A 20,691-nucleotide genomic window follows, 5' to 3' on the forward strand; every position below is an offset into this window, starting at 1 on the left:
CAGAAGAGAAGACAGATATGATATACACGTCTTTTATCCTTATCTATCGATCACTTATAGAATATACGAGATATCTGATCGCATGCCTGCCCAACTTGTCATAGTCACATCGCAAAAGATCTATACATTGAAAAAGTAGAGGAGATATGTAAATAAATACAGCTGTTATAGTTTGTCAATATAATATCTCTGCCATATCTCTACTCTATCGTTCAATAGTCCCAACTTGAACCAAGACTACCACCATTAAATAACAAACGACGTAAATAATGTCGGGCAACATACGAGTTGTGGTCCGATGTAGACCTTTAAATAGCAGAGGTGTGTATACATACACTATATCACAACATCTCTCATAATTATCTCTAGAAATTGCTAGAGGTGCAAAGGGTCTGATACGAATGGAAGGAAACCAGACTTTCTTGGAACCGCCACCGCCTGGTACACTGGCGGCTGGTGAGAAAGCTACAGCAAAAAAGACGATGAACTTTGCTTTCGATAAGTCCTACTGGTCAGCAGGACCGAAAGATGAGCCCGGATACGCTTCACAGCAGACATTATATAATGATCTCGGTGACGAACTTCTTCAACACGCTTTTGAAGGTTTCAATTGCTGTATTTTCGCCTATGGTCAGACAGGTTCAGGTAAATCCTACTCTATGATGGGTTACGGAGAAGATAAAGGTATCATACCACTCACTTGTGAATCACTCTTTAATCGTATCGCATCAAATCAGAATCCAAATCTCGGATACACCGTTGAATGTTCTTATATGGAAATTTACAATGAAAAAGTAAAGGATTTACTCAACCCAAGGAATATGAATCATTTGAAAGTTAGAGAACATCCTCACCTTGGTCCCTATGTTGAAGATCTGAGTAAATTGGCTGTAAATTCATATGATGAAATGATGAATATGATGGATGAAGGTAACAAAGCGCGTACTGTTGCAGCAACACAAATGAACGCGACGTCTTCACGATCTCACGGTGTTTTCACTTTGATCCTCACTCAAAAACGCTTGGATGTTGATACAGGTATGGAAGGAGAGAAAGTTTCACGTATAAGTTTGGTCGATTTGGCTGGATCTGAACGTGCGAACTCGACAGGAGCAACCGGACAACGACTCAAAGAGGGTGCTAACATTAACAAGTCTCTCACAACCCTTGGAAAAGTTATAGCAGCGCTCGCGCAAGCTTCGGGCGCTCCAGATACTCCAATAAAAGGGAAGAAGAAAAAAGCTGAAGACTTCGTCCCATACCGTGATTCTGTACTTACATGGTTGCTTAAAGATAATCTTGGTGGTAATTCAAAAACAGCGATGATTGCAGCTATTTCTCCTGCAGATTATGAAGAAACTTTAAGTACACTCCGATATGCAGATCAAGCGAAGAAGATCAAGAACAAAGCTGTTGTTAATGAAGATCCAAATGCTAAACTCATCCGTGAACTCAAGGAGGAGCTCGATGCATTGCGATTAAGAGCCGCTGGTGCAAGTCAAGAATCAACTTTCGATGCAAACGTCCCACCTGAAAAGCAAATGGTTCAATATAAGAGTCACACAGGTGAGATAAAGAGTGTGTCGAAAGCTGATTTACAAGATCAAATGGAACAATCTGAGAAAATTATGAGTTCACTCAACGAAACTTGGGAAGAAAAGCTTCAAAAGACTCAAGAAATCCAAGTTGAAAGAGAGAAAGCTCTCGAAGATCTCGGTATCACTGTCGATAAAAAGGGTGTTGGTGTGAGTACACCAAAGAAGATGCCTCATCTTGTCAATCTTAACGAAGATCCTCTCATGAGTGAATGTCTGATTTATCAAATCAAGCCTGGTCAGACGCTAGTCGGTAACATGGAATCAGAGAAGGTCCGTGAGATTAAGCTTTCTGGTCATACAATTCTAGACGAGCACTGTATTTTTGCAAATGAGGAGGGTAGTGTACATGTTACACCCCTTCCTGATGCTATGGTAATGGTTAATGGTAACAAATTAGAGGTTGGTGTTCCACACAAGCTTTTCTCAGGATACCGCATCATTTTAGGAGAATACCATGTTTTTAGATTCAATCATCCAGAAGATGTCAGAAAAGCACGTGAAACTAGAGCATCAAAGATGAATTTAAGTATGACAGCAACTGAATTAGAAGCTTTATCAATGCGAGATGACTCACATATAATAAGACCTGGTTCACCATCTGAAAGTTTCGCCCATACTTATGATTGGGAATTAGCCCGTAAAGAAGCAACAGTTAAATCGGGTGTGAACTTTGATGAATATAATGATGAAGATTTGGACAAAATCTATGAAGATCTTATAAAAGTTCGTACCGTTCGTAAAGCACGTCCTGAATCTAGATTAAGTATGGTTGATGGTGATTCGGAATGGGATGATTCAAACAACGGTAGACTTATATCTGGAGAAACCATCACCGACGATACCAGTATTGATCCTTCGAACGCTATCGATTCGGAAGCTAATAGTAAAATTGAAGCAATACCACAACAAGATGTAGATATTATGAAAGCCCAGAATGACAAAATGGCACAGAAGATTCAATTATATCAGAAGCAAATGACTATGATGGTTCGCAAACATAGAGAAATGAAACGACGTGATTCGAATGAGAGCTTTGAACCAGCGTTGTTTAGTGATGAAGAGTTAGTTTTGATTAATGTCGTTTTAAACAAATGGAAAAGGCTAAGAAGAGTGGCCATGGCTGAAGCTGCACTCACACATGCAGTTTTAGTTAAAGAGGCCAACGTTATGGTAGGTTGCCTTTAACACTTTAGTGTATTACTTAACCATCCCATTAGAGTAATGAACTGAAAACCGGAGTTTCGTATAACCTTACGGTAGATTCAGGCGGAGCACTCTCGTTCCCACAATCAGCACTTGAAACTATCGCTGGACTTGGAGAATTTGGCGAGGTCTCTAATAAGTCTTCCGCATCTACCAATGCATATAGACCTACCATTGCTGTGAGGGTTATCGATAGGAAAAATAAGAGCATCTATTTGTGGTCTCTTGAGAGACTACAACAGCAACTTCAAAGGATGCGCAATGTCACCCTTTTTGTTGATAGGCCTAACGTCAGTCAACATTTCGCTACACTTGAACCGTTCTATTCTCAAGATCCGCCAGAATACTCGTTCATTGGAGTGAGTATATGATCTTTCTGCTATTTTGTGTTAACATATGCAACAGTCTTCGTTATTATCACTTTCACCTGTCCTTAGACAGAAAGCAATATCATACCAACTACCAATATTCTGCAGATATACGACAGAAGCACTTGGATCGTGCAAAGTTGAACTAAGGATAGCATCTGTCATACCACCAACAACGAACACGAATGATACCGTCAGCAATGGAACGCTTACACCGCGCTCATCGACGTCAGCTACACTTTCACAAGCGCCTGGTATGGTTAGCTCGCCAAGTATCAACCAGCTTTTTGATTCGCACATACCACTCGGATCCAAAGTCAGTCTCTCACTTATGGTAGATCACATACGTGGTCTTACATATGAAGATTTCAATAGCATACACCTTCAAGTACGTTTGACATCATTTGCAGGACCAAGTGCAGATGTTGAAGATGTATTCTCTTCGCCAGCTGTAGACCTCAGTTCTGGCGACTCAACTGAGTTGAAATTCCGCAAAACACTTACATTTACTATCACTGAGGATGTTGCTCGTCACTTAAGTAATGAATACGCACCAATTGAGTGAGTGTCTTTGTTCTCTAGTTTTATGACTAACTATTTGAGTAGATTCTTCGCTGCGGTCAAACCATCATTTATGAGCAGTCTTGAGAAATCAGATAATGCTCGTGAAGTGAATAGATTAACACCTGAATTAAAAACGCATAAAAAGACGTTATCATCATCTGGCCGTAAATCTGAAGTTGAACTACTACATGAAGAGAAGCATGATATTACGGCTTGGTTACAAATGCAAGAATTAGATGCAAGTGGTGAATACAAATCTGTTGAAGTTTCTTCATATGGTCCTCTCGATCCTGGTAGTTTCAATCTCAGGCAAGGTCTTCAAAGAAGGATTGTTCTTACTATGAGCCATCAGTCCGGTCGTCAATTACCGTGGAATAAGGTTACAAAATTATACCTAGGCGGTATAAGACTGCTAGATCCGAAAGGGCGTATTCATGAGAGTTCATCTAGTGGAGATATTGAACTTCCCCTTCCGAAGAATCAAGAGGTTCGCTATAATGCTGATGGTTCGTCACAACTCTCAGTCACATGCGGATGGGATTCGGGAAGACATGATGCATTATACCTCAATAGAGTAACAGGTAGTGGTCAGCGTGTTTTATTAAGAATAAAATGGGAAGTTGATATTGAAAACTGTGAAGAAAATGCCGCATTCGGTATGGATATTTCTGTCAATATCAATGGTAGAGATCGCGGAACGTCAAAACTTCTCTCTTTCTTTAGTTCAGCAAAGATATTACAGAAAACAAGCTCATTGTTTACGCTAAAGATGAGTCCACCACCTTCACGTTCAGCAAAAGCCTTGTGGAGAACAGATACGAACGGAAGATACATCCATGGTGAAGAAAAGCTGGGTGATTGGAAAGCAAGAGGTATTTCCTTGGTTGAAGATTATGATGCTTTGATGAAGCGAGAAAAGCTTATCGCGGATGTTCAAGCAACGAAAGCTGTAATGAGTGCGATAGGTAGTTCAAAGGCGATCAAGAGAACGAAAGCAGATGATAGTGACCAACTTGCCAGTAAAGTTGTTGATACCTGGAAGAGCTCACTTTGTGGACCTAAATTGGTTTCAGTTAATGATCCGATTGGTTTAGAGAATGAAGTTGAACCTTTAACACCATTAGATTTAGGATACACACCAACTGTGACATTACAAGCAAGAACGGAAACAAAGTCAAAGTCAGGATATATGTTTCATTTAACAAACGCACATAGTGATGAATGGTCCAGAAGGTTTTTCGTTTTGAGAAGACCATGGCTTTTTATATACACCTCTTCTGATGAATTGGATGAAGTTGGTGTCGTTAATTTATCTTCAGTTAAATTGGAAAGGAGTAGAGAAATTGAAGATCTTTTACAAAGGAGAAACTTATTCACTATATACTCACAATCTAACTCATATATTTTACAATCGGCTAATGAAAAGGAATTAGTTGATTGGTGGCGTAAAATAAATCCATTACAATTTACATGATTCCTTCTTTTTTATTTTATATAACCAGTGTTTTTTCATGAATATAATTAGATACCTCGAATAAAAAAAATAGTGTTCGCGAGTAAATAGTAAGACAAGTCAGGAGATTAAGCAAAAATCCAAATTAGTTAATTTAAAATTTTATAAGAGGATTACAAAGTAATATGAAAAAAGAAATATATTGCGGGTATTCCGATGTCAAACTATAGCAAAAGTTTTCCGTATTATTCAAAAAAACAGAGTAGTGTCCGATCTATTGTTGTTTTGACTTGCTAAGGACGTTGATGAGAGCATCGACATCGATTAATGAACCACCGCGCTTGTGTTGGACTTGCTTGGAGAGGACGTTGGCGATAACATCAGCATCGACGAGCTCACCGCGCTTGTGTTGTTCTTGCTTTGAGAGAACGTTTACACCAGCGTCAAGATCGATCAATGAACCGCCCTTGTGTTCCTTTTCACCACCTTCTTGGCCTTCTGGGCAGTCTTCACCGCGCTTTTGCTTTTGTTCACTGAGAAGGTTGATAAGGAGATCAATGTCGATTAAACCACCACGCTTGTGTTGTTGTTGACCACTGAGAATGTTGACACCAGCATCAAGATCGAGTAAACCACCACGCTTGTGTTGCTTAACCTCAGAGAGTGCATTGACGAGAGCGTCAACATCGACAAGCTTGCCGCCTTCTTCGCCGCGCTTGTGTTGGACTTGCTTGGAGAGGACGTTGGCGATAACATCAGCGTCGATAAGCTCACCGCGCTTGTGTTGCTCTTGCTTTGAGAGAACGTTTACACCAGCGTCGAGATCGATCAATGAGCCACCCTCGTGTTTCTTCTCACCGCCTTCTTGATCTTCTGGGCAGTCCTCACCACGCTTTTGCTTTGATGAGCTGAGGACGTTGATAAGCGCGTCAATGTCGATTAAACCACCACGCTTGTGCTGTTGTTGACCACTGAGGATGTTGATACCAGCGTCAAGATCAAGCAAACCACCACGCTTGTGTTGGACTTGCTTTGAGAGGACATTGGCGATAACATCAGCGTCGACGAGTTCACCACGCTTTTGCTTTTGACCGCTGAGAAGGTTGATGAGAAGGTCAATGTCAATAAGACCGCCACGCTTGTGGTGTTGCTCTTGGTGAGAGAGTACATTGGCAATGACATCTGCGTCAACGAGTTCACCGCGCTTTTGCTTTGATGAGCTGAGGATGTTGATGAGAGCATCAATGTCGATAAGACCGCCGCGCTTGTGTTGCTTTGATGAGCTAAGAATGTTGATAAGTGCGTCAATGTCAATAAGACCACCACGCTTGTGGTGTTGCTCTTGATGTGAGAGGACATTGGCAACGACATCTGCGTCGACGAGTTCACCACGCTTATGTTGCTTTGATGAGCTGAGAATGTTAATCAAAGCATCGATATCAATGAGACCACGCTTGTGTGACTCGCTGATGGCGTTAACTTGAGCGTCAACATCCGCGACTTTCTTTTCTTCTCGTTAGCAAACACCCTATAACAAGGCAGTAGTAATACACTCACTTCAACTGGAGCAGCCATAACTGCAGCACCAAGGGCCATAAATGCGATAAGTGAGAACTTCATTATAAATATGAACGAGTGTGTCTTTTTTGGATAGAAAGAAGTAAAAAGGCTTGAAACTTTAAGTTCTGAAAGTTCGAGTTGGAAGGAATGTTGTAAAAAGCGAGTGCAATTTATAGCCATAGGAAATTTTTGACTGTCGTGCATTTTGTTCCTGAGGAATGCTAAGACAGGTCATTAATGACAGGTCGTCCTCAATTGAATAAACGAGAGAAAATTCCTCTATCCTCAATTGTATATTTGCAATATATTCTATACGTTTCCGCAATCTATGGAGGACAGTCTTCCTTCGCCGGAGTAAGGTACAATGGACGGAAGAGCCGTTTGGGGTTTTAGCTACCCTTATCGCCAGAAACCAGACTATTGGAGTGGCATATATTTAAGTGAATGCTATAACAGTAGCACAGCTCTTGCGAATATACGAGTTTCGGGGTGCCTGTCAATCCATCCCTGCTGACACTGGCTAATTATGATCGATCACATACCCATCACCTACTTAATTAAGTTGAGGCAGCTATGTGCGCAGGTATCCGAGAATGAATATTTGCGTGCTTTGTTGCTTTATACCTAATTGGGTATCTATTAATAAATGCCAATAAAACGTGAAATTTTTCGTTAAAATAACGATCCAACGGGAGATATAGCAACCAAAAATACTAAACTTTTTTTTCATAAATAAACGCCTTTTATAAAAACATATTGACATCTACGAAACCGTCCTCAGGCAACATACTCCAACGACCGGCTCGGTGACATGAAGCCCACTACTTTCTCGCCTCCGCTAGTGAAGTCAAAATTCGGCTATCATTTTCATGATTGTGATCTGTGATTACCGAGAGGTTTGAATTAACGGCCAAAAATTCACAAATTATTGCCGGAGGACACTCATTTCAAAATATGCATTCTATGTTTTATCTACTATCCTATGTTGATAGAACCACATTACACGCACTCTCAATATCTTCAATATCCTTCGGTGCTTCTTGTGTCAATATCGTTGGTTCATCCTTGCCTATCAAGACGTCGTCTTCAACTCTGATACCAATGTTGTGGAACCATTTTGGGAATCTATCATGAGGGAATACATAGCAACCAGGTTCTATGGTTACAACATTACCCTCTACAAGCGTCTGACTGCGATCAAATGACGGTGTGTCGTGTAAATCCATACCGAGAGGATGACTGATGTAGTGCGGGTACAATATCCGTTCGAGATCGCCATATCTAAGGCTATCGAAACCAATTTGCTTGAGTTCTTGGCCAAGTAAGCGGACGCTTTCTCTATGTATATAATTCAACGACACCCTCTTTTGCTCTGTGCAGAGTTTGATGCAGGCTTTCTCGACATTGAGAACCGCCTGGTATAAGTCGCGTTGTGGCTGGGTGAAACGTCCGTTGACTGGCCAAGTTCTAGTTATATCACTGTTATATCCGTGGTATTCGCAACCTGCATCCATGAGTATCATTTCATTTGGTTCAACCTGCATTGTATTAGCAGTGTAGTGTACTGCTAAGCCATTTGCACCTGATGCTACTACCGGTACGTACGCTGGTCTTTCAGCACCTGATAGTGCACATTTATACTCGAAACGTGCTGCAATTTGGTGCTCATTCATACCCGGTTTCGCGAATGCCATTACGTCTCTGAACGCATTGCCGGCGATACGACCACTCTGACGCATTAAATTGCGTTCAGCAAGACTCTTCACACTGCGCAATCCTTGTACAATTGGTGCGAGTGGTTTAACGTTAGGCAGGCCGAGCGTTGATAGAACGGAGTCACTCTCTGTGTTTCCTTGGCCGCGAAGAGCAGTACTAAGGTAATCAACTAACGCTTTCGCATGGCTTGTCGAGCTGTTAAACGATACGCGCCTTTTAAGCTTATCGGGAAGGTCTGGATGTGATGCGTAGACGGTCTTGTGAGCTCGTAATGTGCTTTTGAGGTATGACGCGAGAGTTGACATTGGTTTTGACTATTGTTATTTAGTAAAAATGTAGACAGCACTCTTTACCCACCTCATCAGCTTTGAATATGTTAACTGCCGCGTCAAGACCCGTTCGTGCACCGTCCCAGAGCTCGATATGGGGATCCTTTGGGCGTACGAAGAGGATCATTTTGTATCCTCTTGCAAGTGTATCGTCACGCTCTAATATGACCGCAGAATCCGGTTCTTGGAATCCAGTCAAGTAGTTGAAATCTGTAGCCTGTCTAAAGGAATAGAAAATACCCTGACTCATCATTTTAACTTTTCCAGATACGCATACTACAGTATCACCCGGGTTGAGATGCCCGATTAGCTTCTTCCTTCGCTGTTCATATTCTCGTACGCTAATTCCAGGCGTAAGATCGCTATCTTTCATTAAGTAAGGGTGAGTATGTGCTATTGGCTGTCCATAATTCGCTGGTTTCGATAGCCTGGTCGAGCTATTCTGTATAGACTTTTTTAGCGTCTGCTTGAACATGGATGGTAGAGGAGAAAGAGGAAGATATGGCTATATGAGCGTATGTTAGGATTAATTTGTTAGTATATCGTAAAATTACGCATTATGTTAGATGTGCTGTTTGCAGTTTTAAGGTGTCTTCTCGGATGTTTTAGCAATGTTTAATCTAGATTGATAGCTCTACTATTCTATTATTCAAATTAAAATAAATAATTTTAATTCACGATTTTTGAATTTTTATCAAATCTTGATCAGATCTTTTATCAGATGAGATTTTGATCAGCTACCACCAGAATGAGCGAGCAACTGAGAGCAATTATAGGCGACAATAGCATTAGAGTAGAATCTCAGTCAACCAGTTTCACTATTCCAAAGACAGCAAATCAAACAGCCGTTTCTCCATTCGGAATACTCAACGACGACAGAATAGAGAAAGACGCAGTCTACGACTTTTCAAGCATTTCACGTGATAACACCTGGATTGTATTGAGAGCCATTTGGGCTGCAACTAATAGGGAATACCTTGCAATTGAGAAGCCATCTGATGAAAAGTATGCTTATATCGTACAATCTGGATTAGGATTCGACAGTCCATCTGACAGCGCCGTTGTCATCTTATCAAGAGAATCATTCTGGCAGGGTGCTGGTGCATCCGTCGAAAACCACTGGTTGAAAGCAACTACAGCAGTTGACTTTTCACCAGTCAGTGCCTTCCCTCAGATACAATCATTTACAAAGAATGAATTGGTTGCTACAGTACACCCATTGCGTCCTCCAAAGCCTGCCCCGGGTACCGTTTTCTATGAAAGGTACATCAATGTTGTTGGTCAATCACTCTCCTTTGTTCACATCGACGGCACCAACACTGAACACTTTGAGTTCTACAAAAAGTGGCAAAACAGTGACAGAGTAAACGTCGGCTGGAGAGAAAAAGGTCCAGATGAAAAGCACCATCAGTATATCAAAGACAGATTGGAAGATAAACACATGATGGGTTTCATTTTCTGCTGGAATGGAAAACCAGCCGGATACGGCGAGTTAGCTTGGGTGAAAGAAGATCCTATCAACGTTTATTGCGGTGGTATGGAAGATTACGATCAAGGTATCCATTTGCTCGTCGGAGAGGAAGAATTTAGAGGAAAGGACAGATGTGAGTTTCCATCAGAGAGTGTTACTGTTAACTAATAGCACATTATAGTCGTCGCAACCGTTACGAGTATGATGCATTGTTGTTTCCTTCGTGACGCCCGCACCCAGAATGTCGTCATTGAACCACGCGTCGATTTGGGCTTAGGACCACGTCTCAAAGCTCTTTTGCCAGTTGAGTTGAACAGAGTGGGTAGATGTCTTTTTTATGCACACTTATTAACCCAGTGCAGGAGTTTGAATTCCCTCACAAACGTGCGTTCTACTACAAGCAACGTCGCCAGCGTTTCTTCCAAGCTGCTTCCTTTGCTTAGAATATGAATCGGATATATAGAATATTTCCTTTAGGTAGATGTATAGACGAATGCATAATAATCTATAAAAATAGCACTAAGGACATATACTCAAACACCTAAACTTCGTTTGGCGTTCTCGTAACATAGGTAGGATATCGAAACTGCTGGAACGACTTTCGCGAGTGTTGGAATAAGACCTCTATAGAAACCCCTAAGACCTTCAATCGTGTAGGTCTTCTGTAGTACGTCAAAGAAACCTTTATATATTTGTGGATGGGCAGGTGTGCCGCTCGCTTGCAGTCTCGTACGAAGGAGGTTGAGTGGATAGACTGAAGTGGCTCCAATTGAGCCTGATATACTACCACATGCGAGTAATTCAATGTTTGATGGATCTTCACCTTGATGATACTTCATTGATGCTATTTTTAGGGCTTCAAAGGTAGACATATCGATCGCTGAAATGTTTTATTTAGTGGTTGGTTAGGAATAACGATTATACTCACCGCTATATGGAAACACACCAAAAAGACCTGCAGGCAACCCTCGATAGAAGGCAGTGAAACCTGATTTTAGGTATATGTCTTTCATTGTGTGTAACACCCTAGCTTTTGAGGTATTTGAAGCTGTTGTCATCATCCGTGTTTTTGTAGTTTCTATAGGGTAGATTGATAATTGAGATGTTATACCACCTACACCACCAGCAAAGAATCTAGATGTACCGCTTATTTCACTCTGATCGTCGACTTTATCCCAATGTTTTGCAAAAACTCTCTTTGCAGTCTCGTAAGATAAGAATTTTATAGCGGATTCTGGGAAGATTTTAACGATGTTAAGACCATTTCCGACCCAGAATGCGCTTATACCTCCGCCTTGGTGGTATATTTTTTGCATTGCGGAGTATAAAGCTGCTAAACCGCTCATATTAGTCTTTTTGGTTGTTGTTATTAGGTAGACTTTTAGTCTATCGAATGGGGCCGTTGCAGTTCGACTGACTGCACCCGCGATACCACCTGCCAGGAGGAAGCGAGCTGCTTGACTACCACCTAGAAGGCCACTTGTGCAGCTATCCTCTTCTTCTTCCTCTTCTTCTTCCTCTTCTTCTTCCTTTTCGACCTCCTTGTGGCTGTCAACCGAGCTATCACGAGAGACATCTGGGGAGACAATGACGTCTGCGTCTGAGGTGAGTTGAGACTGAGACTTAAGTGTGTAATAGCGGTAAATTTCAGAAATGTGCGGGTGTTGTGGTAATAGCAATAAATAGTCTCTAAAATCTGCAAATTCTATGACGCCTTTGTTGTCTTGATCTAGCGAGTTGAAGAAATCGTCAAACGACGATTGGTTTGGGGTGATTTTGGCTTTAAGAAGAGCCAGTCTTAAGTCTTCTTTGTCTAGTTTCATATCATTGTTAACATCCAGGTCTTTATAAATATTCCACAGTTCGATTTCTTTCCTATAAACATACTGACAGAAATCGTACCATGAGATGTTGGAAGGTAGTAATTTAAGCTCTTTATCGTCTTCGCTCTTTAGACTGTTATAGACACTACGAAGACGCTCTTTTCTGGCAGTAGCACCTTCTCTCCTTCTGAAATCTGCTAATGAATTACTAGAATAGCTGGAAACTCTTAAATAAGGATCCTTCCAACTGAATGTACCAGCGTTTCTATCCCCCCATCCACCTCGCCAGCTACCGTCTAGCGTACCGTGGTATCTATCGTATGCACTAATTGTATGGTTTGGATTATGAGCTGGAAATGGCGGGGGCGGAATTTGATAGAAATAATTTGCCATTTTTCAATCGTTGTGGTAGGAGTACAAGCTTGCTTTCATACGTCCAGGATGTCAAATAATCCAGCAGAATCGCAGAAAGGTACAGACGTAAGGAGTTTAATAGACGCAGTAGGAAATGCAGGTGTAGATATCGAAGCTGAGCACGAGGCTATCCTACAGTCAAATGATATCCTACAATCTAGATACGCTAATAGTATCAGGCAACAGAGAGCACACACTCAGGACTTTCTCAATAATGCTATTTTAAGAGATAAAATACGGGCTGCAGCCGCACCTCATCAGTTACAACGAGTAGACGAGGATTGCTTGCAGTTCCTAGCTTTAGCTACACAAGCGAGGCTGAGGCATCTTGTCGAATTAATGATACAGGCCAACTATCATCGCTGTAGTAGCTCACATATCGTTGAACCAACTACACTCCCAAATGGCACACCGTTGTACTCGCAGGAAATCAGGACAGATGTCGATAAACAACTCCAAGCGCTGGAGAAGATCGAAAGGGAACAGGAAACGAAAGCTAGACGTCAGCGTGTTGAACGTATTACCCAGGAGAGGGAACAGATGCATCTCATACAATCACAACAGCAACAACAGCAATTCCTGGAAGAAGATGACCAAAAGAAGAAAAAGCGCAAAAAGGACCTCTCAACTGCTAAAAACATGAGCGATGACGTACAAAAGAAGCTCTCAGATCAGACCGCGTTGAGGAGTGCGGGTCTGGCACCAAAGTATAGCTGGCTGACTGGTACATCCGCGTCGTCCACCCCTAAGGGCTCTTCTAACCTCCCAAAACCGAAATTCCAACCACAACAATCAAATCTTTCCATAAAGAGCTCACAACAGAAGATTTTAGGGCCACCTCCGCATGATGCACACCTTGGACATGGTAATATTAATATAAACGATGCTTTATTTGCCCTCGAAAGAGAAAAGGGTATGGGAGCAGGCAGGGGTTCTGGCCAGATGACAGCCTGGAAGAAGTACATAACAGCTGTTAAAGATACCGACTAATTTTAATGTAAATTTAATTTATTCTTCTGTGTTATGTCATATGTGCCAAGGTGTGAAAATTGTCTTTCTATTGTTATATTGGTAGGAAATTGAATCATTGAGAAGTATCTAATTGATATATTTCTATACTTTGATCGCCGTATAAAGTACTCCGGTTGTTCTTTGATTGACTTCAGCGATGAACCGTCACTATGTACCAAACTACACAGGTAGTCCTAGCTGGCAGGCGAATGATTTCTTCAATGCACACAGCCGTACGCTAGGATTATCCAGGGATAGATTCCCGCACTCTTGGTTTGGTGAACTTTGGGCTGCAATTCGCAGTGTAAGTCTTTAAATTTGAAGCATCTTCGTTATTAACTTGCTTCAAAGATACTAAGAATTGGTGGTTCACATATTGAAGAAGCTCAGCTCGCACATTCAAAGTATTACTACCAAGGATACTTTGAACCGCCATACTCAACCAGAGAATTGGCTGCTGCAGCGGGATATCAAGCGTTTTTGATATGGGAGAATCATCACACTATACTCATGCCCTCCTTTGTACCGGCTATGAAGGAGGTTTTGGAGTGGATTTCTGGTATTGCCATAGCTGAATCCTGCAAGTGAGTTTTTTAGCTCAGAATATGACGTATACTGAACAAATTATCCAGATTATGCGAGGAATTAGCGTTTACAAACGAGAAAGATATCCGAGAAGCCTGCGAGTGGGCAGCAAAAACGTCACAAAAGTGCTACGAGGAGACACATTCACGTATAAAGCGATTTAGGAGGCACTCAGTTGGTAATCAAAGGAGACATCAGGAGTATTACAATAGCAAGTATTTACCAGGTCAATCTGATACCATGTATGGTGGATATACGGGTTATGACGACTATGGCGCTCAGTATGGTTATGAGCAGCCGTATATGAATGACGGATACTATGGCAATGGGTTTATGCCTATGTCTCACTATCCATCTCATTCAAATTACGGATATATGCCTCCTATGGGAATGGGAGGCCCTATGGGTGGAATGGGTGGAATGGGCGGTATGGGAGGTATGGGTAGTATGGGCCCACCACCAATGGGACCAATGACAAACATGCCCGCAATGCCAATGATGCCGCACTCAAGTTCAATGCATATGCCATACAGTCACCCATATCCATTCTAACGCAAATTAGGTTCATTATTTATAGATATATTTACTTTACTATTGTACTTAATACCATTGTATTCTTTGTATGACGTAGTTTGCTTCTTGAACATCTACCATGGACACACTATCTAGATTTTTGCAACGATTTAAATATCAGTCGGTGGACAACCAGAAGGATAATGATGAAGAGGTTGACACATCAGAGAAACTAACTTTGACTACGTTCTTTGCCCTTGGTATATCGATGCTGCTACCTTGGAATGCACTTATACTGGCCTTGCCATTCTTTGACGACGCAATCCCATACGATTTCTTTCCCTCATCACTCTCCGCTGCTTTCACTATTCCAAACTTCCTCACTCTCGCCTTTGCGACGCTCACACATCCCGGATCGGACGTTGACAGTCGGGTGAAGCGTTCACTCATGCTTATGACTATCCCTTTGGCCAGTTTGGGATTCCTGGCTTACATTTCTGGGACATTTAAACCAGAATTTCTGTACATTTGTGTACTTATTTGCGCAACATGCACCGCCGTTGGAAGCGCTTACTTACAATCAGCGGGCACTGCCGTTGCAAGCTTATATGGGCCTTCACACTTGAAGGCGATTTTGTGGGTTCAGAAATGTCATATAACTTCAGCTGATATTATAAAGCACTGGACAAGGTCTCGTTGCAGTCCTAGTCTCTTTCTTCCAACTACTTCTACAGATATTTTCTAGTGGTACTCAGGAGGATGTAGCGGCTGCGAACGCGATTGCTATATTATCATCGTACGCTATCTCAACACTCATTTTGATTGTCTCAGCGGGAATTTTCTATAAGCTGTCAAAAACTGCTACATTTATCGAAATTACTTCCAACAACAAGCTTAAAACACCTTCACTTCATCCAATTGAGCTTATGAAGCAGGTTAATTCACGTGTATGGGAATATGGTTCAGCGGTGATGGTAGATTTCGCCGTAACTTTGGCTGTTTTCCCAACAATTACAGTCCTGGTACGCTCTTCTGATCCAATAGAAAGTCAACCTTTGTTGCTTCACTCTGTGTACTTCCCTTTGGTGCACTTTTTGGCTTTCAACCTTGCAGATCTCGCAGGAAGAGCTCTTCCATCTGTGGAACTCCCTAAGAGGTTTAAAAGCGCTACCATTAAGACGATTCATCCAACATCCTCCAAGGTTCTCATTGGGATGTCAGCTAGTCGGTTGATTTTCATTCCACTCTTCCTCGCGTCGAATATACCAAATACCGCACCATCATTTCTCAAACACGATTCAATATTCTTCCTTTTAATCGCATTCTTTGGCTTATCAAATGGATATATCGCAACCAATGTATTCACCGCTGGTACAAATGAGCAATATAATGTAAAACTCAACGAGCCACTTTCAATTCCAGGGGAGGAAGAACACAATGCCAAAGATATTGGTGCAAGCGTTCTAGTTTTCTATCTAACTGGAGGTTTGAGTATTGGTAGTATATTATCATTTGTCGTCCCAACATTCCTTAGAACAATATCATAAATTAGATTAGATTTAAAGAAATTACAAATTGATGATTTTTTATATACCGTTGGTTAAATTTGTTTTATCATTTAATGACTTTGATCGCTCCTCATAGAGTTGCTTAATGTAAGTGATCTTATCATTTAAATCTCCCCTTTCGTTCGCAGCTTCAATTACCTGATCTATAATGGTGTATGGAAGGTATTGATCATTCTTGCTAGAGAATTTCAACCTCGAGTTAGCCTGCTCGAGTATTCTGATAGATGCATTAAGTGCATCACTTAAGAGATCAAATTTGTAATAAATCCTTATCAACTCTGGTGCGAGATGTGAAGCAAACATAGCTAACAACCATGAAGGTACACCATCGAATGAGCGATCGACGCTGAATAAATGCTCAACTATTGCTATTCTGTATTTACCCTGCGTCCGCTCAACTTTGTCATGCTTGTCGAGAGATCCCCTAAGGTAGTTCCATGCGCGGTCTGCAACGCTTCCATGCCAACTGGATGCTGCCTCATCAAGTAATATCCACTCTCCGACATCAGATTCGCTGTGATATGTTAGAATTAATCTCAAAGAACATCTGTCAACTACTCACTCTGCGTATTCACCTAACTTCGAAAGTTGTAAACATCTATTAGCGAGGTTGGTGAAGATGCCTGTCATGTCTACGTCGAGTGTACGAGCTGTGGAGATTGCAACAGAGAATAAACCACGCTGAGTGAACAATGCTACTATATCTTCAGGTGCCATTGACAAATTGGCATGTGTAAGTTCTGGGAACTCCTGTGCGAGTTGCAAACGTGCAAGAACGAGTGTGTAATCATGACGAATATCCTCTAATCTGACTATCTCTAATGTTTTACTCTCGTTTTTAAATTCTGATTCGGGTATATGCGTCGTGAGCCTACGTCTTTTACGGACCTAAGAATGTGTAAGGAGTTGTTAAATTGATATGAAGATACTCACGTTAGCTGCGCTGTCTACTGTCACTGGTAAAACTACCCATGCATTATCAGGGTTCACGAGAGACAACGCATTCACTGCACCGAGGTATGCTCGAGCTTGGAGTGTTGCAAGTTCACCAAATTCACCAGGACGACATGGAATCTCTGCAAGGCGACGACCATGTTGATACATAATTGCACCAGCTGGGAATACGTGTTAAAACATATCATAAGAGAAAAAATCGACTAACCATCTCTGAAATTGCCTCTGAATATATAGTACGAGTAGAGAATCTGGTAGTAATTCGGTCTATCCAATGCGTCAGAGTTGCGAGCTTTGAATGAAAGTGTTCTTTCAAGCTCAGGTTGAAGAGAAGTGAATGGGAACTGTACGAGCCTTGCAACATCACCAGTCTCACACATCGCTGATACGAGATATCTGAGGCATTCATGTTGAATATCAATGTAAGGAATTGCCATGAGAGTTGTGTAACTTTCTTCATATTTTCCAACACTAGCTTGGGATCTAAAGAGTTTGTTCCAGAGAGCATGGGAGTCAACGCCCTCATCATCGCCTTGGAGGACTTCATCAAGTGCATACTGAGCAAAGTGTGAAATATAATCATCTGCTTGATTTGCTTCAAAGATGACAGTGACGTGTTCATAATACTTCGCAAGACTGTTCACCTCCTTCGGTAGGACTGCAAGAAGGGTCTCGTCGTTAGCAAGTATTCCGCTTGCTCCAATCTCAAAGTCTGATTTAGCTTCCTCGTATTCGCAATCTTCTACTTTCGCTTTGGCGTTAATGTAGGACATACCAGCAGAACCTGACCAGAATTTAACATAATCAGTGACTAGATTATACCATCCGAAATCTAACAATGTTTGGCCGAATTTGCTGTCATCAGGTCTACATTCTACGAACCTCTCGTCGATAAGAAGGTTAATGTGTTTGAGGAAGTGATTGGCGGCATGTGTGATTGCTGGTGCCGTCGGCAAGTAAGTTACAGCATTTTGAACGTCTTCAAATACTGTTACACTGGAGAGTTGCGCATATGATGGTGTACGTAGGATAGCATGTATGAGCGAACTTGCGGGGAGCTTCGGATAACGCTCTGTTGATGATGCATTTGTGACGTGCATTGCACCAAATTGGTCGGTTAATCCATCATCAGCGAGGCCTTCCTCGATGTCGAATTCAGGCTCTTCAGAGACACCCCTCAAGGCGATCCAACGTAGTAATGCACCCCTGTGGAAGACATTCAGAGCGCGATTCACGACAGAATCCGCATTTTTTCCAAGCAAGTTCGATGATTTTGCAAACAGAACTAAAAGCATGAGATCTCTAGATAAGACGTAACGGTCCTTGAGTTGGTTCATGAGTGCAGATGCAACTAAGGTCTTTGAGAGGTCATCCGTAAGTATCGTCTTGGTGCTGTTCAAGTCATTCGGTGGGTAACTGAAACCAACATCAGTAAGTATCTTCAATGAGCTCTCCAATGCTACTAAGAATGCGTCGATGCTGGTTGAAATTGTATCTTTTGCATTCTGTAACAACGCACTTGTATTTGGATCTATGAAAGCCTCCTTGGTGGCGTTCGTCCAGAGCTTTGCCAAAAGTGATTCAGCTGAATCATCCAAGACGTTGGTAGCGATATGCAAAATGTCATCTTCAAGAGATCTCAATCTGTCTAAAGATACGAGCTGAGTGAGAGATCTAGCAAGCATGAATACGCGTAGAACAGATTCTCTATTCTCTTGAGAAATTATCTCATCTGAGCATAGTTTCTGTAGATCCAATTCGAGGAAATCTTTAACGACGTCTGATGATACGTTTGGATCCGTGACACGACGGATGATTTGACATTGATCTTCGACAACTGGGGCTGAAATAGCTTCCGATTGAACTACTATTATTTGTTGTGGTTGTTGAGCATGTATCGCCAAATGCAAAGGAAGTTGTGCGCGACCGTGAGCTTCACCAACCAATGAAGCGAATCTAAGCCATTCAAATTTAATTTTTTGCTGATACTCCTCAGTCCTTGGTGCACCTGAAGAAACATCATATTCGAGTTCGACGTGACAACCAACAACATCTGCAGCATGTTGAGCTAAATCATCATATACTGGTGGATCAAGTAGTTTTTCTGGTCTGTTCTCTGGCGCGATTTCATTTATCATTAACGAGGTGTACTCTGATATGGCATGTGAGATTGTCAAAGGACTGAAAGCACCTGGGGTGAAGATAATGTCCAAGAAGATATCAGGAATTGGAGTTCCTGCTGCTGCACTCAAAACATAATCTGAGAATGCAGCTGGATCGAGTGGAATTGTTGGTGACTGACTAACTGACTGCCATGGTGCTGGAATGACCTCAGTTGGGATGTCGGTAGTTAATTCGTTGAGAATTGTGTGCTTAATGAATGGAATACCTGATCTCTCATAAAGTGCCCAGAGTTTAGGTTGTCCTTCGTTGATTATGTGCATATCGTGTAATTCCAAACCAGCCTCACTGCTCCTCTCAGCGATCATATTGAGTTCACCAAGTCCTGCATTTCTGTTGATCTCGAAAGAATAAATGTAGAACCCTGGTGTAGCGTAATCTGGAAGGTGAACTGCTATATATCCAATACCATCTTCATCATCTGCATCTGTAGAGTATGTCTTCAACAGCTTGCGAGGATCACCTGAAATAAAATCATACTGGTCGCCTAATGCTATCGTCCTTATACAGGATCTGTGGATTAATGACCAGACACGTAACTTTCTGTCTCTGGATAATGTAAATGCAAATGCAGATTTCTCAGTGATGTGAGCCGTAAGCGATATAAGCTGAGTTGGCGGACCAATTGCTGAGTTTGCGTGTGAACTGAAAGGATTCGGGAGGAGAGACTTCATCGAAGAGAAGATTGAAGAATGACGCATTTGACTTTCCGTCCATTGAGCTTTAAGCATGTTAACCGGACTCATAAGGATATTAATATAACTCACTCTCATAGTAACTAACCAATCCTTTTCCAAGCAGCGTTCTGTTGCCTCTAGGTTGCTCACAAAGGACTAATGAACCATCTACCATACCCAGCAATATGGTACAAATATCAACAGGTTCTACAGTTGAAATTTGGCTGTTTTCGGCGTCTGTACAGTTCAAAACGTACTCAGTAGCCCATCCATCCGGTAAATTCTCTTTTGATGGTGAATTGAGAACGAAAAGGGGTACAGCTAAACGGAGAAGTGCGCCAGATTGAGTGACTAATAATATATGCACTGATGATGCTTCGTCATCGTAGAAGAGCCCTGCTGAAGGTATGGCAGCTGAGTGTAGATTGATCGATAGTGCAGGCGCTGTAGGTGGTATAGTTGACAAAATGAGCGTATTGTAGTTGTTTGATAGCCTAGCCAATAATAAATGATGTTTATTTACTGGATGGGGAATCGTCACCGCGAAGTTTGACTGTTCATCTTCTGCAGTGCGAATATCGTCGTTTGTTTGCGTGGATAATGGGAGAGCATACTCCACTGGTAATGCACTTAGTGACGATATGTTCGCCGTGCTCGTCGCTAACATTTCTCTCTTCGCGACGATGAGCGTAGAAGTAGAAGA

General features: G+C 41.8%; 8 protein-coding genes across 8 annotated transcripts; 4 read left to right on the forward strand and 4 right to left on the reverse strand.

The window, feature by feature from the left end:
• The first annotated feature begins 248 nt into the window (after positions 1-248).
• Positions 249-5,271, forward strand: WALSEDRAFT_70540 (kinesin-like protein). Its single transcript, XM_006960379.1, has 5 exons — positions 249-321; positions 370-2,768; positions 2,816-3,160; positions 3,207-3,730; positions 3,776-5,271. The coding sequence occupies exons 1-5, from the start codon at positions 270-272 to the stop codon at positions 5,205-5,207; spliced, it is 4,752 nt and encodes a 1,583-aa protein (XP_006960441.1). The 5' UTR covers positions 249-269; the 3' UTR covers positions 5,208-5,271.
• A 189-nt stretch (positions 5,272-5,460) lies between these two features.
• WALSEDRAFT_30317 (hypothetical protein) lies at positions 5,461-6,806 on the reverse strand (the record flags this gene model as incomplete). The annotated part of the gene is made up of 2 exons (XM_006960380.1): positions 5,461-6,690; positions 6,744-6,806. 2 exons carry the CDS (start codon positions 6,804-6,806, stop codon positions 5,461-5,463), a joined length of 1,293 nt encoding a protein of 430 aa, XP_006960442.1.
• A 678-nt stretch (positions 6,807-7,484) lies between these two features.
• On the reverse strand, positions 7,485-9,456 carry WALSEDRAFT_61425 (hypothetical protein). The gene is made up of 2 exons (XM_006960381.1): positions 8,820-9,456; positions 7,485-8,776 (listed from the first exon to the last, which is right to left on the reverse strand). The coding sequence occupies exons 1-2, from the start codon at positions 9,264-9,266 to the stop codon at positions 7,727-7,729; spliced, it is 1,497 nt and encodes a 498-aa protein (XP_006960443.1). The 5' UTR covers positions 9,267-9,456; the 3' UTR covers positions 7,485-7,726.
• Positions 9,457-9,539: 83 nt separating this feature from the next.
• On the forward strand, positions 9,540-11,083 carry WALSEDRAFT_55543 (hypothetical protein; the record flags this gene model as incomplete). Its single annotated transcript, XM_006960382.1, has 4 exons — positions 9,540-9,603; positions 9,637-10,395; positions 10,444-10,580; positions 10,625-11,083. 4 exons carry the CDS (start codon positions 9,540-9,542, stop codon positions 10,703-10,705), a joined length of 1,041 nt encoding a protein of 346 aa, XP_006960444.1. The 3' UTR covers positions 10,706-11,083.
• WALSEDRAFT_58687 (mitochondrial carrier) lies at positions 9,542-12,478 on the reverse strand (the record flags this gene model as incomplete). The annotated part of the gene is made up of 2 exons (XM_006960383.1): positions 9,542-11,142; positions 11,191-12,478. The coding sequence occupies 2 exons, from the start codon at positions 12,476-12,478 to the stop codon at positions 10,796-10,798; spliced, it is 1,635 nt and encodes a 544-aa protein (XP_006960445.1). The 3' UTR covers positions 9,542-10,795.
• Positions 12,479-12,517: 39 nt separating this feature from the next.
• Positions 12,518-13,435, forward strand: WALSEDRAFT_12543 (hypothetical protein; the record flags this gene model as incomplete). The annotated part of the gene is made up of 1 exon (XM_006960349.1): positions 12,518-13,435. A coding segment is annotated over one exon (918 nt), but the record flags the coding sequence as incomplete, so codon positions are not given.
• A 232-nt stretch (positions 13,436-13,667) lies between these two features.
• Positions 13,668-16,155, forward strand: WALSEDRAFT_30322 (hypothetical protein; the record flags this gene model as incomplete). Its single annotated transcript, XM_006960384.1, has 6 exons — positions 13,668-13,814; positions 13,862-14,094; positions 14,143-14,531; positions 14,658-14,715; positions 14,765-15,244; positions 15,288-16,155. 6 exons carry the CDS (start codon positions 13,668-13,670, stop codon positions 16,153-16,155), a joined length of 2,175 nt encoding a protein of 724 aa, XP_006960446.1.
• A 39-nt stretch (positions 16,156-16,194) lies between these two features.
• WALSEDRAFT_66278 (hypothetical protein) lies at positions 16,195-20,655 on the reverse strand (the record flags this gene model as incomplete). The annotated part of the gene is made up of 5 exons (XM_006960385.1): positions 16,195-16,690; positions 16,739-17,064; positions 17,110-17,291; positions 17,339-20,032; positions 20,079-20,655. The coding sequence occupies 5 exons, from the start codon at positions 20,653-20,655 to the stop codon at positions 16,195-16,197; spliced, it is 4,275 nt and encodes a 1,424-aa protein (XP_006960447.1).
• Positions 20,656-20,691: the final 36 nt, after the last annotated feature.

This window comes from Wallemia mellicola (assembly GCF_000263375.1).
Source record: "Wallemia mellicola CBS 633.66 unplaced genomic scaffold WALSEscaffold_27, whole genome shotgun sequence".
Taxonomy (NCBI): domain Eukaryota; kingdom Fungi; phylum Basidiomycota; class Wallemiomycetes; order Wallemiales; family Wallemiaceae; genus Wallemia; species Wallemia mellicola.